A 19480-nucleotide genomic window follows, 5' to 3' on the forward strand; every position below is an offset into this window, starting at 1 on the left:
GAGCCGTGCCGGGCGCGCCCCGCGGCCGCGGGTGCGGGGTTCGCTGCGCGCCCCGCGGGGCTCCGCGTGCGTCAGGCGGAGAGTGGCGTCAGCGGGCGCGGAGCGGCGGGGAGGGGGCAGCGGCAGGGGGGAGAGGGAGGGAGGAGGAGAGGGAGGGGGGGAGCTTCGTCAGGAGGCGATGGCGGTACCGCCGTGACATCACCCCGCGGCTTATATAGTTGGGGAAGGGTCTGGGTCCCCCGTCTGTGCCGGCAGCCGCCCGTCAGCACGCGTGCGGAGGGCGAGGAGCGGCGCGGCTCTGTCTGTCTCTGTCTCTCTGTCTCTGTCTCTCTCTCCGTCTCTCCCTAGGATTTATGGACTTTACTTTCTAGAGGGCGGCGCGGCAAGGATGAGAGTCCAGCTGGTGTGCGTGGTGCTGCTGGCCCTGGCCTCCTGCAGCCTCTGCTCAGGTAAGTGCCGCCGCCGCCTCTGCCGGGCGCGCCCCGCTCCGCCCGAAGCCCCTCTGAGCGCCCGGCGCTGAGCCGCTCCCGCAGCCCTGAGAGGCACCCAAAGCAAGCAAGTGAAGTCCCCTAGCGCCCGCCGGCTGTCCCCATTAGGCGCCCGGGAGCCGCCTCTGATAACGGGCTCCGGCCAGCATCATTGTTTTTTATATCCCCTCTCTAACTTTCTCTCTTCCTATAATCCATTACTCCTCACAGCATCCATACCACGGCAATTAGTGCAGACTAGTAATTGGAAATACAAATCAGCTCAGACCATCTGCTTGGTTGTGCTGTAGCTCACTGAATATCATGTATTTTCAAATTAAGATACAAATTGTAATTTCTGCAACTCATGAATAGCTGCTGTAATCCAAATCAACATGAATATGTATGCCCTTCAGTTGCTTTTTAGAAAGAGAAACATAATTTTATTGTCTGGAGAAAAAGTTGCTAAAAACAAATCTGAAATTATGACCAAAAAAACCGCTGAAGCACAGGAAAATCACACAGTAAGAAGGTTGGTGTAAGTGCATTTATTCTCCAAGAGCAACTGCTTAAAAGAGCTCAAAAGGAGTACAATATACTAAAATGCATTTCTTGCTTCTTTGAAAAATGACACATCTTAAGCATCTGTCATTTATGTCTAAAGTTTATGACCAAATAGGTATGGTGATAGTTAAACAGGTGTATGCACATATATATGCAGCAGAATAGCCTGCAAAATCTAATCTGAACTTACTTGAACTGATTTTTAACTCCACTAAATTACAGGGTAATTTTAGAGGTAACTTTAATTTTCAACTTTAATATTCAGAGGGACTCAGAATTCCTAATTCTCACTTTAGATAGAAGTTTACGGTTTGTATTCCCCTGCAGAAAAAAAAAATGTAAACCATATAATACCTGCATTTTATTACAGTTTAAATATAATTAATTATTCTGTATATTATAGAGAACGATCTGAGTGACAAAGCTTAACATTTTTTTTCCTCCCCATATATTTCTAAGCTTTTTAAACAAGTTCCTCACTAGTATTTTCAGTGAAGCAGTTTCAAATTTAACTTGTTATAGAGTTTTAATGAAAGACCATTAAAGTAAAAATAAATTAAGTGGGAATTAAAATAGGTTCATAAAAAACACCCCATAAACCAAATTGTGGGGGGAACTAACACAATGGTTGATTTGCTTGAAAATTTGAAATTATTGTAATGAGAAACGACACAGAGAAACTTGTGTGAAGGGGCTCAAATAATCTGCAACTAATATGGACAGTTATATCATAAGAAAAAATAAAATTAAATTCTCTTCTAAAAAAGTTTGCCCTCAGGTGTAAGTATGTACCTGTAGAATACAAATATAGAAGTAGAAACTATTTTTTTGTCAATGGATTCAAGAATACAGAAATTGTGTGAATTTCTCTCTGATTTTAACAATAATGTGTAACCAGGCTTTTTGTAACCATTGCTTTCTTAGAGACTTCTTTTTATGCTTTTGCTCATCATCAATCTCTTCTGACTCCTGAATTACCTGAACATGCTTCCTTCTCTCCCTCCAAGCCTTGCTTTATTCTTCACTCAAGGAATCTTGACTCCTAAATAATGTCCTCTAGATTTTTTTTCAATCCAAATGCTTCTTAATACCTTTCTTCCCATCTTTCATGCCTGCAGCTATCGTCCAGCCTTGATGTGTGGAAGCTTCCTTCCATCCTTGACAGGAACAAAACCCAGGTGCTAACCAGGCACAAGTCCTTTTGTTGTTCTCAGCTGGTGTGATCCAGGACCCCACAAATCACGATGATTTGTGGGGTCCTGGCTGTCATCGTGTGTGTGCTCATCTGCTCACAGGAGATGCTGTCATTGATAGAAATTCAGCTGAGGTGATCTTGTGCTGCCAGAAGTACTTTGGCTAATGGTAAAGCTGGCAAAGCTGACTGCCATTCCTGCTCAAAGGGCTGAAAGGCATTAAGTTGGAGATCAGTTGCTAGAGACTTGCTGACCGGTCTACAACTAGTCCTATTTAATATGAAAAATTTAACATTGAATAAGGCTGGTTGTAGATCAGCATTACAGCAAGTCACTTAAATGCAATTGCTTTGATGTTAAAAATTATGAATGAACCTATTGTGTTGGTAATGCAAAGGTGATCAGGAGCATCCTACAGAAGAAGGGGATATGTGTGACACATGGAAGTTTTTGATGACCTAAATAATAGGAATAAGAAGCAGTGCAACAATACAAAATGCAGTGGCTTAGGAAATAATAGAAATTCCTGTTAGAAGTTCCTTTTTAACTGAAGCACAACTGTTTGAAATCTGAGGAATAAAATACATTATCTGGTTATCTAACCTGGTTTTTGGGGTTTTTCAGCCACAAAAGACAAACAAACCAAAGGACATGCCAGACAGCTGCCCTCTGTAGCTAATGGTTAGCACTAAGGTGATTAAGTATTGAGGCTGCTGAACCAAACTGTGCTATGCTGTTACATCAGGACAGAAGAGGGCTGCTCTGATGAGTTGGGGAATACAAGGCTTTTGCAAGGAAAGAGAATAGGAGGGAGTCCAATACATCTGGGCATAGCCTTTCAATGAAGCATTTATGGGATTTCCAAGGCAGTGGTTTTTGACCAAAACGACACAGTGATCTTGGACTTGTTTGCTAATCTTGTAAGGACACAAAACCACTAAGCTGCAAGACCAATGATTCCTCTCAATAAATTCATGATGGTTAAATATTGCAAATAGAAAGGTATTATTTATAGTGTAGTAATTTATTTGCAAACCATGGATACATTTGTAATTAGAAATAATTGAAATCAGAAGCAAGTGAGTAAGCAATGATATTTAGAAGCATTTCCTAAAGAAGAAATAAAGTGACAGTTGTTGTGATATTTATTGAGATTGAACATGACTGATTTTTAAGAGCATTGTAATGAGTGGCTTCTGTGCTGATAGAGACCTATCAGCACAGTGTGCTAATGTGGCACATTAGCACATGTTTGTGGTCCCTTACAGTCTCATGTTCTGTGAAAGGTAGTGACACAACATGGTGATGATCCCTGAAATGAAGGCATGGGCAGAATCCATCCACAGATTCAGTAGTAGGGTCTTACATGCCAAAAGCATTGATTATTTTGAAGAAAGTGAGATATTACCTATATGAATATGAAATATATTTTGGTTTAATATGGTTTGAAATATTAATGCATTGTTTGGGTTCGGACTGTTGATGTTCCAGGAAAGGTAAAAGCTATGTGGAACTGTATTTCACCTGAAGGCTTAACCAATTCCTTACATTTTTTCTCTTCGAGCTGTGATTGCTGCTGCCAAGGCACCAGATCTTCATTGTGATTCTCATCTTCATCTTGTGATGCTGTGTGTAGAAATGTGTCTGTTTTTCTCTTTCCACAGCAATTTTTACCCCATTTCCCAAATCACAAGTCTTGCAAATCTACTGAGCTATCAAAGGTCGATTAAATCAGTAAAGAAAATCCCTACCCTTCCAGTCAGAATGCTTTCTTTTTTGTATATACATTGTCAAAAGATTGTATATACATTGTCAAGAGCTTGTATTACTACTGATATGAGGGAACAAGCTCAGTTCCCACATATCGGTAAAAAGGCCCTTAATTTAATTAAGAGTAATCAAGAATATTGATTATTAATCGAGTAATTATAACTTCATTTCACGTAAATAATTACTACTTAAATAAATATTGTTTGAAAATAAATATTCAATTTTTTCTTCCAAAGTTGTTACTTTGGAAGGTGACAAATATTTATTATGAAAACAATGAAGAATATTGCACCAGGTTTCTATACTGAAAGAACTGCAGTTTAATGAGTCTGCTATGAAACTGAGATAAATTAACAGTTCCATTCAGTTCAATAAGATTGATCATGCTTTAAAAATATATTGAGTATTTATTTTAATATAATGTTGCTGAAGACTCCTGATATTCTCTCTACCTCATTTGTGGTTGTGTTTGCTGTTTATTTTTAAAAATAATTTAAATATCTTAGTTCTGTATACTGAATTGAAATGTCCATGATTTATGATCAAATAATAGACATATGTTTCTGGTTTATTCCCAGATTCAGAAGAGGAAATGAAAGCATTAGAAGCAGATTTATTGACCAATATGTACACATCAAAGGTAATTATTTTTCTTCCTTTACCTGACAGGGAGGGAGCAAATGAATTCTCATTACGAACCCAAAAGTCTTTGCACAAAGTAATAACCTATGGTCTAGACATAAAAGTTCAGTGTTAGGTTTTACTTCGGTGCAAGATTTTCTCCAGTTCAAAGGAAATGTAAAGGTGTTGATGTGACACACTAAACATGTTCCTCAGCTGTAACACTGGTACTTTCATTAAACTGTCAAAACTGTGTTATGTACAGAGATGTAAATTTATGTGAGGAAATGTGTTTCCATTTGTAACATAAGATTATGCCCGATGAAAGCTAAATTAACCTTGAGTCAAAGCTGTAAGTGCTATTTTTATGCAGAACCCTTCCTATATCCATATAAAATTAAGACAATCATAAAGCAAAACCAGGTAATACATATGCCAATTTTAGTTTAGGATTTTGATTATACTGCCAATACAGGAACATGACTGTGAAAATACTAAATTTGTAAATGGCATTTCCTTGACAGGTTTCCAGACTGTGAATAATGTTTATGTTATTTAATATGAATATATAAAAATTCAGTGAAAACCTCATATTGACTAGGTGGAGCAGAAAGTGTTGCACATATGTATTGGACAGGCTGACAGACACTTTCTCAACACAATTTTCTTCCATAAATGATCTAAGAAATATATGTGTCTGATATATCTTCAACCACATGTAAGGAACAAACTCTGAAACAAATGCTGTGGGTTTAAGGGTGAATATTTTAATTAATTATTCCAATAAAGTTTTAGTGGTACTTAAATGTAATGGAAAATAAAATGAGAAATCAAAAATTTCTTCCCCAAAAATGAAATTTACATAAGTCAATGACTAATTGGAGGTTAAAGAGAAAACCTACCATTATATTGTATTTAAGTATATGGGGCCTTTTCCACAGGATTATTAGATAGACTACAGGAAGTATGAGGCCAGAAAATGCATTTTCTTTAACTTGTCTGGCAGTTCTTAGACCTCAATGCTCTTTACTGTCATGATAGTTAAACTTAGATTACAAATAACCCTGTTGGCCACTCACTTTTCTAAGGTACAGAAAGATTTAATAACTTCTGCTTTTCAGAGATATATTTAAATGTAGGATGCTGACAAAAATAGGTTTTTTGCTGTGTGGCAAAGCATAGCATGCCCTGGAATAAAACCCTGCAGCTATTGGTGTTTCTGCTACTGACTTTGGTGGATCTGTGAACATAACTTTCATCTTTTCCTCCCTCTCACCACAGAACACAAGCTCAGGTAACTCCAAATGTGCAAATACATTGCACCAGTTAATAATGTCATTATGTTTGCCATAGTACTCTTAGGTTTTTTGATGTCATGTAGCTTGTTATTTAGCTTTCTTAGGGTATTTACCATAGTCAACTGACACTTGAAGTTGACAGAAGCAGTAGATTCATGTTGAAGACATTGCTTTAATTCTTCATTATACTGCCTTAAATCACCATCTAAAGTTCATTAGTTAAATTTATGTTGTCTCTTTACATCAAAGCAAGACATGGTGGAAACACTAAAAACTGTGTATCAAGTCTTCTACAAGAATAATATCATTATCCCATTCATTACTGGAATTACTTTTTTTCTGTTGTCCACTGCCAGATTTCAACTCTCATTACAAAAAATTATGGTTCTGGTGTGATAGACAAATTTGAAGACAGTATGTGCAATACCTGTCTGGTGTTGTGCCTGAGATCTGGTTCCGTTTGAGGGCAATTACTGCTAAATTACACAGACTGTATTTGACACTTACATGGTAATCAGCAAAGGAAATCCTAACGATTTAAACAACATTAAGATGGGAAAAAAATTACTGTTTATGAAAGCTGAGATCTAAAAGTGCAGCAAAATGGATTATCACTTGTGGGTTTAGCATTTGATAGAACAAAAATCTACCTAAGTAAGCACTTGTGGACTACAGTATCAAGACTACACCCAGAGCTTAAGTGCACCTTTTGCAATATTCAGTAGTCTATACAATATTATGAAAAGAATTGCCTTATGCCTTTAACTTCACAGACTGCTGTCCAGTGCCTGCTGCCCTTTTTCACATTGTTCTTAAGGTCATCTATCTTCTGAATCACTCTCCATCCTTAAAGAAGTAGTTCATGCTTATTGAAATCTGTCTTCAACACTTAATGCAGTTTGTCAGCCTTGCCTGCTGTTACATCTGAACCAAGATACAAGGATCAAACAAGTCCTTAAAATGCTCTGTCTTTTTCCTAAGATAAAATCCAAAAAGCCATTTGGAAGATCAGGTAAAACAACAAAACCTGACTTGTCAAAATATGTGGACAGTTATCTCCTGTCTCTCTTTTGTTTTAAATAAAAAAACCCTATTCATATCAAAGAGATAACTGTTTCCACTTTCCTAAATGCTTGCCTGAAACTACTAGTTGCATGAAGAATCTTTTTTGAACTCAAAAAGATTGACACTATGTTATTTAGGGGGAAAAAAAAGAAAGTATTCCTTGGAGAATATATCAGCCCTAGAATATCCTCCACCTTTGGGATCCCACCCAACATTAATTTTCTGAAGTCTTAGACCCACTGAGTTTTCATTGTTGTAGGATGCCTATTTATGACTGCATTTTCCCCAGAGTGTTTAGCCTCCTTGTCTGAGGAGCTGCCTAGAAGTAGGAGGAACCTACAGCTGTCTAGGAGCTAGTGACTTCCTGACTCAGTCATCACATAAAAATTAATTAGGCTTACAGGCATTAGTATGCACCATGGAAGCACTTCTTCTTTAACAGAATTCACTGCTTTATCTGATTAACTATATTATTTCTGTGGTTACAATCTGAAAAAAATTCAACTACTATTATGGAACAGAACCATAGACATCCTACACTAACTTGGGATTTTTAGTCTGTAATGAATTTGCTTTTTATCTGCTTTTACTAGATAAAGACAAGAATGTAAAAAGCAGATATCGTTTTTCCTAATGGAAAATAGCATTTGGGATGTATGGAAGGATTGTAACTAAAGAAGTATCTTAGGCAAACTATGAGGAGTATCATTCAACCAGATATGGAAATAAAATATCATATAAATTATAACTTGGAAATCTCTTTTGTCTTGCATAGGACAAGCCTGTTACCTAAGAAGGAAATATGCTTATTTCAGTTTCTTAGGTGATATTAAATTCTCTTTCAAGGTCCATGAAGTGGGAGAAATTAGATATCTGATTCTTATTTACAAGTATGTTCAACATACTTGGAAATACATACATCATATTCCCTTCAGCATTCACATACCTTGTAAATTGTAGGTCATACTTCAATCTCCTATCTTTCTTCAGATTATTCCCAGATATTTTTCAAGTTACTCTTGAAAAAATTACTTCTACTTGGCAGATACGGGTTCCTTGTTTTATTGTGTAGGTGTTTTCCAAAACATGTGTTGAGCGACTGTACTTGATATTGCTTTACACCTGTGTGGAAAATACATATAAATGTATAAAATATAAATTTATCCCATATTATAAATTAACCTGAAAATTTGGATTATCATCATCATAAACTGTTTTTTTACATATACCTTTCAGATAACTGCTTCAGACATTTTCCATAATCCAAAAAAGCAAAGTGGCTTGATTTTAATGCTTGATGTAATAGTGGAGCAGAAAAATAACATGTCTGCCCTGTTTAGTGACTGGACATGACCTGGAAAACTCCACATTCAATTAAAATAACCCAAAATTCATTCTGACTGAATTGTTAATGGTAGCAGTAAGTCAGAAGCAGGTGTATCCAAGTAAAAATACTTTGATATATTCATGGCATTAATAGGAATGAGACTCCCTTAACAAATGAAATATTATTTAGAAGCTTGCAGACAGCACTGCAAATTTGTTTTCTCCTCAACTTATAAGTAGGAGCTAAGACAAGTTGCACATAAGGAAATCTGCTATTTAAGTATTTTACTAATACACAGAGGAAAGTTCCTTTGTATATAGATGTGCATCAGAATGACATAAAGTAGTAACTTTAGATCAAAAACATTCTATGAATTATGCAAGAAGGCATGAAAAATTACCCTATCCTTTACTCTTCTGTTTCCATCCACTGGAATATTTTTGGTTCTCAACTCAGAAATCTCATTGCTCATGTAGTACTGCCTCTAGATTCTATGCTCCATTGCAATTTAGCTGTTGACGTGCTAGCTCACATTTCTTTTGCATACCCAGGAGAGAGCAGTGAACTGGAGAAGCTGCCTCATTTGTCATGGAAAGCTCCACATATTTATATTTAAAAAATATATTAAAACAGACCAAAGAACATTTTGAAATTGCCTTGGGCATTTGGTCTTTTCCCTAGTTTAACTTCTATTAATAAAATTAGATATTCTGCAAAGAGAATAATTTTATCTTGAAACTGTCACATCCTTTTAAGTAATTTGATAGACTAACTACGGTACTTCAATGTGAAATCAGATGAGCTCAAATTAAAGAGTGCAGAACAAACTACAGGCTTCCAAAAAAGATTTGAGATTTGTTTTCTTAGCCTCAAAACAAAATAATTTTCTTTAAATGTTGTCAGGCATCTGAGAATGCACAGCAGTTTTATTAAAAGGCTAAATCATTCTCATTTTCAAGGGCACGCATATATCAGGTGTATGTTGGAGTAACGAGCATGGCCAAAAAAACCCCATTTTGTAACTAATGCTAAGAGTGATGCCAACTTTTCTTGTTTCTTCCTAATTTTCTGAATTTTCTTTCTTTTCCCTCAAAAAATAGTCAAGTGTGATGAATATACATAAATCTTGCACACAAGGCCCCTTTGTTAGGAAGGTGCTCTAAAGAAACAGGTTATGTGATTACCTGATGTTCAGGCCAAATAAACACTACATCCACACTCAATTAGTGCTGCCAAGAATGTGTGAAAGGCAATGTCTGTGTTAGTGTCATACCTGTATTTAACTTTGTGCATACAGGAAAACAAGCAACTACATTTCAGTTCATGGGTAAGGTCTAATCCTGATGTGCACAGCAAGGAAATCCTTGCCAGGAATAAACAGGAATTTTCTATTTGGCTTTTGATTGGAGATTGCCATGTCACCAGTTCTAGTTGAAGGAGACTAAATGCTATACTCAGCACTGAAAGGAATACATTGCAGAAGAAATAATTAGTAGTGGGAGAATGAAGAAAATGGCAAAATCATGAAAAGCAGTAAATGAGATAGGAATTAAGTTTTAAACATACTTTTTTGCTATTGATAACCAAAGTGGAAGAAGACTGCTGCTGCCACTGCCTGGAAAAAACAGTGCCAGTAGAAAAGTAAAAATCATGCTTATGAGCATTTATTTCAAATGTTTTAAGAGATCATACATAATACAAGATACTGGAACAAACAAAATTTGAGACAAACCATGGTGAAATTTCCTTTTTTCTATCTTTCTGTAACAGGTTTATTATGGGCCACCTAAATACAGTTGGTCTCAGTTTTACAGTCCAGTTACCAAGTCAGGAGTACTTTGTTTTCACAGATATGCTTTATCTTTGCTCCATCTTCCTAAGCCTACAGACCTTCAGTAAACATCTCCCAGGCTCTTCACTTTCCAGCATTCAAAACTCCTGGGGCTTGCAGATTCTGTAACTTCAGACCCAGCCTCATCAGACAGCTTGTCCTGAAGCAGGGACTCCATTCCTGTTCTTAGGGATTTTTGAGATGACTGGTATTTGTGCTGAACTAGAGAGGAGTGTCTAGTTAACCACAGGCATCCAGCTTGGATTCCTGAGCTGGGAATTTATCCAGTGGGTTTGATTCATTATCCTTATTTACACCTGTGAATTTATATTATATTAATTTCCATCTGTGTTTTTGTTTGCACCTGTGCAGAATGACTCTGAAATGCTGCCATTCTGGTTTGGTAGCAGTTTAGCTTTTTCATCATTTATATCTACCTGGGGGGCAAGGCTGCAAGGAAGCAGACTTGGCGTGTGTAATAAATGAGTTGTCCTAAGTTCTGCACTCTAATTATTGTTTAAAAGTTGACCAGATGAAAAGCACTTCAGAAACATAAACTTGTTTCTAACAAAATGTTTGAATGTAGCACATGAATACGAAAAACCCAAAATACGTTAAATCGTGAATGTTTTTATTTTCAGATTAACAGAGCAAAACTTCCTTACTGGAAAATGACCCTGCTAAATGTCTGCAATCTTGTCAACAACATAAACAACCAAATGGGAGAAACAGTAGAGGTAGATGAGGAGGATCTGGTTCCAGGAAGACAGTTCCCTGCTGCTCTGGATGGCTTCAGCTTGGAAGCAATGCTGACAGTATATCAACTCCAAAAAGTTTGCCACAGCAGAGCCTTTCAGCATTGGGAGGTAACACAAACTGTCACAAATGCATGTTTCTGATGCTGTTAAACTCTCTGTTAGGCTCTGTTTGTAGTGATGTTATAAAAATCCAAATATCCCTGTCACTTTCATCACATTTTCTGAGCTTTCCTTCCCTTTTTTATATTCTTTAATACCTCTAATATGCATCATTCAGTATGAGTAGTGAATTAGTGCAGTTTCTGATGACCTGAGTGTATGTTTCTTACAAAAACACATCTTTAGCCATTCCAGGTAACCAAACAAACATATATAAGTCATCACTATGCCAGAAAACATAATTAATATCTGCTTAACAGACATTATTAAGTTATTATGGATCTATTGAAGCATAAATAAATGTACCTAGTATTTCTGTTTGAAGACCCTAAGGCAAACTGGATTTGAAATGCAGGGATATATGTCCATGTATACATACCACTTTACTAGGTACCCTGGTTTTCTTATCATTGCTAGGAAGCTGGCAACAACGTAACTCCTGCTTTTTGTTTCCCTACAACTAAAGAGGGCTCTGGAAGTTGACATTGTGATTGTATGAAGATTGCTGCTCTTAAATAGTAATTGTTCATAGTCCATTTGTGATATTTGGTTTAGTACAATGATTACAGTGATTAGACAGAAGCACACTAGGCACAGTACACTTGCATTGTTAGATATTACACTAAAAGCTGCTTTGTGTAGTGAAAAAAGATAACTCAGTGTCACTACCCACTTTTCAGTAAAGCAAAGTTCTTCATCTATCTCAGCTTCATGTACAGTCTAGCTGAATCCAGAACTTTTTTGGTTGGTTGGTTTTTATTTGTTTGGGTTTTTGTTTGTTTTGGTTTGCTTTGCTGAGTCATAACTCTTTATATACCCAATCCTCATATTAGCTGGAGTGGTCCATGCAAAGGACTGCAATCTCTTTGAGAACCAGAGTTTTCTGAAGGCTCTCTTCATCAGTGCATTTTTTGCTGGAAAGGAGCTACCCTAGAACCATATATGCAATAACACATTTGTCTTAATCACAGTTCCCTGCTTTTCAGAAGGGATGTTGTAGATTAAAATATTTCTCAAAAGATGAAACCAGACAGCAGTGCATGTAGGTGTTTCATCTAAATGTGTGATAACAGAGTGATAGTCATTAGAAAACTTTCAGTCTATTTGAGTTTTGGTCTATGGAGGATATACCAGCTTTCCTCTCTAGTCAAAACCAATTATCTAATTTTTTGAAGCGGAATTTAAATATCCCTTCTGTAAGGCTCAGCTCATCTCTGGTCTGATTTTAGTTTTGTGTCTTGAGTTTTGTATATATTTTTTAAATTAATGCTGAAGCTAATATAGTAATGATTCTTATTGGTGGAAATAAAATATTTTAATATTTTATTAAAATGTTGAGGAGATTGTAATCTCCATTACCAAAAAAAGTAGATAACAGTGTGTCTCTTCTTGCATCCTACAGTTACTTCAGCAAGACGCTTTTGATCTAGAGAACTCAAGCCAAGAAAAAGAAATCATGAAGAGAAAAAATCCTTATATTCTGAAACGGCAGCTACATGTGAACAAAGCTAGAAGACCATACATACTCAAGAGAAGTTCATATTACTGATGCAGCAGAAGAAAGCAATGTATATTTAGTTAATAGGTAACTGTGCATTATGGTTATCTTATCTAAATCTAAGATCATACTTGTGTGAAAATATACTCTGGAAAATCAAGATGATAACATAGCTGTGTCTTTTTTGCAATTGCTGTTTCTTGATTGTGAATTTTTCCTACTTGAGATTAATTGGACTAAAACATTTGCGAATAAAACTAGTTTTTAAGCATGATGTATTGTACAAAACTGCGATTTTAACATGCTTTCAAACAATCTTGTAGTCCTTTCCCATTTTATAAAGCACACCAACATAACACCAAGTAAATTGATATTGTCCGTAAATCCTACTGAGAATCTTACATCTTCTTAATGCAACACCTCAAACATGTAAAGGTTTCCAAATTTCTTGAATAATATAGTAGTAAGAAGTGCCACAGTATTTTACGTTTTGACTAGTTTAATGTATTAGGAATATATCTAAGGAAGAAAAGGATTAACTATTAAGTGGCAATTTCAAAATGAATATTTTAAATAGCTTGCTTGTAGGTGAATTTTGAATTTTTGACTTCTAATCTATGAATGCTCAGGAAAACCAAAAAACAACAAAACGTTGATTCATGTCCTGGTGCTGTCACTGTTAAAAGTCAAAATAGTAATCTGGTTATACAAAAAACTTGGTGAAGTGTTTGAAAGATTAATTGAAATTAGAACATCTTAAAATGAGTATTAAAAGGCATTTCCTTTCCCTCCTTCTACAGATTTGTAGAAAACAGGAAGTTTCAGAGTTGAAAACAGTCTTGGAAGCTAACAGATAGGGAGGGTCACAGCATGGGAAAATTTTTTTTCAGGCCATGAGGAATCAACTGTTGCCTGAAAGTTACACATTTTCCAGTTCTGTGTTTGTGATTTGGGATCTCAATAATTCTGGGTTCCAGTTTGGAGGAAAAGTCTGAATGGACTGGGGCACACCACAGCCATCAAAATTGAGGGGTTGTCCAAAACTTGTGAAGCCTGGATGCTCAGACCAGAAGGCAAAAGTGGGACAGACCTTATTTTTGAAAACTTACCTGTTTCCTGTTTGAGGTATTTCCTCAAATCAATTCTCCTCCAACAAACAGCCACACCATCACCCCCCACCAAAAAAAAAAAACCCAAAAAATGCAAAACAACCAAACAAAGAATCAATCCCCCAGCTTCCACACACACAAACACCCCCAAACAATCAAGAACCCAAGAGAAAACCCAAACACTTAGAGAATTATCAAGTCCTCTCACAAGTTTGTTACACTTTGTTTCAAGGGGAGGGATGGAGTTTTTTAAAGTAAAATGTTTTTTAACTATATAAAAGCTAATTATATTTCCTTTTCTTACTGCAAATATTATTAATCAGTTTATTCATTCAATAACTCTTAAATGCAAGCACTGACAAGAAATAACTGAGCATACACTAATTATTGCAATAATCATTATGACTCAAATATAGCAAAGGCAAAGCAATTAAGTACATTCAGTCTCAATGTTTTAAATGTGCTTAAGGGCTTTGCTTAAATAAGTAAACTCACACTCCTTGCTTTTTGTACAAAACACATTGAATTAGACTGGAGACCCAGCATGCTCTCAAGTGTTTAAGAAACACCTTCTTTCCAACAAGCCTGTAAGATCCCGAGTTCTATTATGGATATTTGCATTGTAAAATATCTTTTGCTCTGAAATAACAAAGCAGAACAGTTTGTTCCAAAATTTGCTGCTTGCAGTACCTGAGGAAAAAATAAAAAGAAACTTCAGATCATTCTTTCATGAGAAAACCAGAAGAATAAGAGAAAAAAAAGAGAAAAAGTTGTCATTATCTTTTTCTCTAATGTTAAGTTTAACAGTATAAAAGCTAAAAAAGAAATAGGGTAAGGTAATGTGGTTGCCATCTGATAGAGAATGTAATTTTTCAGAAACAAATACTCTTCCGTGTCTCATTTTGCAGGTAATTTAGACAGTCACGGTAATGGCATATGACCTCAAATGATGATACTCACTGTTCCATCCTCATCTAGTGTTCCACACTACCTTGTGACCGTGTACTTGTTCTTGGCAGAGCAGAGCTAACAGATTAGTCAGACTGGCTGGAAATGGCATTAAATAACCCATTTCCTTTCAGCAGACTCTGAATCCACACACATCCAGCTACTGTGTGTCACTGGTGGAGGCAGCTTAAAGTATGGCTGGAAAGTACAGCTTGTCAGTTGCTCCTAGACTCTGATGGAGGTGTCAGAGGAATGTCATTCAGTGTGATAGTCTGAACTAGATGAGGAAATAAAAACTGTAATAGCAATACAGTTAAGCTAAAAAAAAAACAGTGCTGGTTTTTCAGTTTATTGGTCATCCATGAAAAGCAAGCGTAGCAGTATTAAAATTATGGAAAACCCAAGCATAGAATTAAACCAGAGCTGTTAAAGGAATTATTTAAGTTTGGGAGACTTCCTTGATTGAAATCTCTTCTCTCTTCTAACTGTTGCTACTTCCTGATGGCCTCACTGCTGTAGAATTGCAGCATTTCTTTAGCCTTCATTTTTGGATGACAGCTGAAAAATTATAGGCTTAGGTGTATTTGTCTCTATTTTGCACATTCTTCCAGTAAGATCCTCAGGGTACCTGCCTCACCCGTAACTGTGCATTGCCTGCAATATCCATACTGCTGTATTTTCAGCAGGAATGAGTGTTGGATTAAGTTCAGGTCAGAGAAGGCTATCACAATGTGTGAATTTACTAATTCAGAAACTTAGACAGTTCCCTTCCCTTCCCTTCCCTTCCCTTCCCACTTAAAAATACTATTTTGAAGATCATTAATTTAGAGAGTGCTACCTTTTCTTAAAGAACACCTTTTGATATGGGCAATTTTGTTTTATAAAAGCAATTACTGACAGATGTTCTGTCTGTTTATATGTCTTCAGAGGAGTAGATTTTTCTTATAAATTCCATTACGAACTTTTTAATTAAGTTCATAGATGAATAATTATATCAATTATTCAGAAAATTCATACTTAACTATTTGTTAGACTCCCGAAATATTGGCTATAGCCATGCACTTATTACAGACACCTGTCAGTACTTCCTAATGCAGAGTTAAATGGAACTGAAATTAACTTTGAATTTCTATATTTTTAAGTTGTCATCCATAATATTTCAAATCCCCTATACAGGAAAAGTAAAATTAATAATGTCATCATCTCTGAAGCATATATTTGTTACTTTTTCTTTAAAAGAAACATAATATGATGGTTGTTGTTATCAAGGTTAAAGGCCGTGCTGATAAAATAAGCCTTCATCCTTAAGTCTTGCTTATGGTAAAAGTTTTGATCTTTTCTGTATTTTCTATTAGAAATTAAAATTTTGTTTTATGTTTTAGGTAAGAGCTTAACGGATGTGCTGTAAACAAAGTGGATGAAATGTTGAGTTTTCAGATTAAGAGTGATTTAATTTTGAAAGGTATGATATTAGCTATGTCTCATACCAGACTTCTAGTGAACACAAAACGTAGACAAAATTGGTCTTGAACTTAATTCTTTTTCCCCAAAATTAGTTATCAATTTGCACGGTGGAGTTTCAAATTGAACATACAAGCTACCACTACAATGATTTCATGTTGGAGGGCAGAAAGAAGAGCAGGTTTTTCTTAAATTCCCTAAGGTTCCAGACTGATCATTGATATCCTCCACATCCAAAATCTTGGACTGACTGAAAGCAGTGAGAAAACAAAGAGATTCAGATAATCTGCAAAATAAACTGTGCTGACTTCTGGATAACAAAAGAGTCAGCACCTGGATCTCACTCTTCAGGAAGCAAAAAAAAGTGGAAGAGAGGGGCTGACCTCTGCAAGGAATCTGGGGAATGAGATTTTAGTTGCTGCTAAATGCAAGCATTCAGAATTCACGAGTGAGGTTGCAAAACCCTGAAAGATAGATAGGTAGATAGATAGGTAGATAGATAGATAGATAGATAGATAGATAGATAGATAGATAGATAGATAGATAGATAGATAGATAGATAAAATATCCCTGACACCTAAATGAAGTAATAAATATATGTCAAATTATTTTTGTTTATTTCTGTTTACTAGACTGCCAGAGAGCATAAGAATCATATATCTAAACTTTGTCAACAAGAAGAGCTTAAACACAGTTGCTTGCTAATATTAATTTCTATTGAAACTTGACATTCTCATCCAGCCTTTTGAATTCAGCAGGTGTCATATTACAACACACACAAAAGCACAATATTCATGACCAGATTTCAAAATCATCCAAGTCCACGATACTTGGATGGGTCTGCCAGAACAGTCAATCAGACAGTGCAATAAAAGAGCTTTGTGGTACCTCATTAGCAAGCAAGCTTTGTTTGACTGAATGATTCCTCTGAGGCAGCAATATGGGGAAATGACATGGGAGCCACCCAGTAATTTTTGGAGGGTGTCAGCTATTAAGAAACAAAGCCTTCAGGAACTCCTGGTTGCCCAATGAAGACTTGCTTTTTCCAAGCACACAATAATGTACAGCTCATATCTCAGGAACTGCATCACTGTACATTCTGTACATCATTCCATTGTACAGAAGGAAAAGAGGGACTATACAAAACTGGACTTGAATTACCAAGGAATAACATTATTCTGTTTGAGCTCCCAACAGGTTAAGTACCAGTCTGTTGTGTCACAGAAGTTACAGTGCGCTGTTAGTCTGGAACCATTTTCTATTTTGCTTTTGCAAATCAGTTGTAGGAAGTTTTGCATTTCTCTTATGGATACATAAAGGGCTGCTCAGGTAGTCTACACATTACTTTTTAAATGACTGGCAGCAACATGAAGACCTCGTCCAGGTGCAGTGTCCCAGCTACTTAATAAAGTGCTAACATTATAAGAGTGGGTTTGTACACCAGTGAATCTAATAGACTGGAAACATCCTAAGTGACAATCTTGACATCATTATTGCAGCTTTTTTTGTATTAATGATTTAAAAATCCAAGCTGTATAACAGATTTTTGTGTGGAGTATTCTAGAATTTAAGATTATTTTATCCCCTGTAGGCATTTAACTCAAGGTCTAAAAAAAATGTAGGAAAGAAAGAGAGAAAGAGAGAAAAGAAAGAAAGAAAGAAAGAAAGAAAGAAAGAAAGAAAGAAAGAAAGAAAGAAAGAAAGAAAGAAAGAAAGAAAGAAAGAAAGAAAGAAAGAAAACCAGTATGTGCTACATTGTGCATTATTTCCTTTAAGATTTTGCAAAGCAGTATGACCTGGGAATCATTTTATCTGGAATGAATGGCATTGTTCCTCCAATTTTCTTTTTCTAATCTATTGTTAATACATATTTAAAAACAACTGTTCCTCTAATCTAATATTTTAAAAACTTTTATTGGGATGCAAAAATACAAACTTTTAGAATGAATAAACTCTATGCTTGAAACACAATCATTCTTGTCCTAAAAAAAATAAAAAATTCCTACTTTTTAACAGATATAGAGATCTTAGAAATAGTTTATTCAACAGTTCTTTCGTGAATGAATTTTTGTGTACTACCAAATCCTTAAGGTAGTTGTATAATCATATACTGTAGAAGTTGTTGTGTTTTGGTATCTTATTTAATGATCTTTTCAATAAAGAGTTTTTCGGAAAAGACAACTTGCCTTTTGTTCTGCTTCAAAAAAGGGATCAAAAAATATGTTTATATACCCACAAATGAAGGGTTTATTAAAATTATTCTGAATTTTGCAGCATATAATGTATAACATTTCAAGGAATACGTAACTGCAAAATACTATAGTACCGTGTTATTATAGTATTCTACATCTGATTGCTGCAGAAATAGACAACAATAACACAAATTTCTAAATTGTTTTCTTTAATATGCAAAGACACTGAAGTGCTGAAACTGAAGATGAAATCCTTGGCAAATACTTCTGTTCTCCTCAAAAGTTCATTTGCTGATGGCAGATTTTTCAATTTTTTTTTTTGGGATAGTGAAGTTGAGAGTTACTATTAGAACGAAGGAGTTGTGAAAGTTAAAATTTGGGGTTTTTTATAAATACCCCTTGTACCTCTGCTTCACCTCTGTGGTTTGAGGTTCCTGTGTTACAGTGTTGAGCGGAAAGGTGCTGAAAGGGAACAGACAAATGGGAAGCAAAATGCAGATAGGGAAGGGACTTAATGAAAAAAGGTGCCAAGATGTCAATTGGATATTCCTTCTGTCTGGCTCCAACCAAAGAGTGTCAGAGCTGGCTGAGGCATGGGTTTTATGAACATGTAGGGAGGAAAAAAGGAAGGGAAAAGTCAGGGAAAAGAGGAAAGGGAATATAATACTGAGTTGTGGGGTTTTTTTGTAGTTTTCGTTAAGAACTAAGGTGCAGGTGGGTTAGTATAAACTAGAAGATGCAGAATATTCTGAAAAAAAAGTAGGTGAGATCCCGTCAGTGTATAGGAAGGGCAATCATCTGGCTGGCATTCCCAGCACTTCCCTTGAATCAAGAAAAAAAGCAGATTTGAGCTGATATGTTTCAAGTTGAAAGTTTTGAAGCAGAAACTGGAGCAACTAAAGAAAGCTGATCTGGAAAAGGAAGGAGTGCATGGCAAGGGCCAAGAAATACACAAATCAGAGTCAGCTGGATCATTAAGTAAGCCTGGACTGTCAATATAAGACAGAAATACAGATTGCTGTTCATAGCTTGGGATAATCAACACCAATCTGCACAGGTTTGAGAAACCTTGTTTGAATCCATGTCTCAAGCAAGGTAACACTATTTTGTCACACTGGTCTCAGAATTTGAAGACATCCCAATGTGCTTACTGGGGAGATGAAAAAAGAACAAAGGAAAGCTTATAGCCAAAGTGAAGGCCTTATCATGAAGCAGGAGC

General features: G+C 36.1%; 1 protein-coding gene across 1 annotated transcript; it reads left to right on the plus strand.

Annotated features, from left to right (window-relative positions):
• Window positions 1-150: 150 nt before the first annotated feature.
• NTS (neurotensin) lies at window positions 151-12826 on the plus strand. The gene is made up of 4 exons (XM_039704188.1): window positions 151-449; window positions 4573-4634; window positions 10778-11002; window positions 12456-12826. The coding sequence occupies exons 1-4, from the start codon at window positions 389-391 to the stop codon at window positions 12600-12602; spliced, it is 495 nt and encodes a 164-aa protein (XP_039560122.1). The 5' UTR covers window positions 151-388; the 3' UTR covers window positions 12603-12826.
• Window positions 12827-19480: the final 6654 nt, after the last annotated feature.

Source organism: Passer montanus, unplaced genomic scaffold (assembly GCF_014805655.1).
Source record: "Passer montanus isolate IOZ18808 unplaced genomic scaffold, ASM1480565v1 scaffold17, whole genome shotgun sequence".
NCBI lineage: Eukaryota > Metazoa > Chordata > Aves > Passeriformes > Passeridae > Passer > Passer montanus.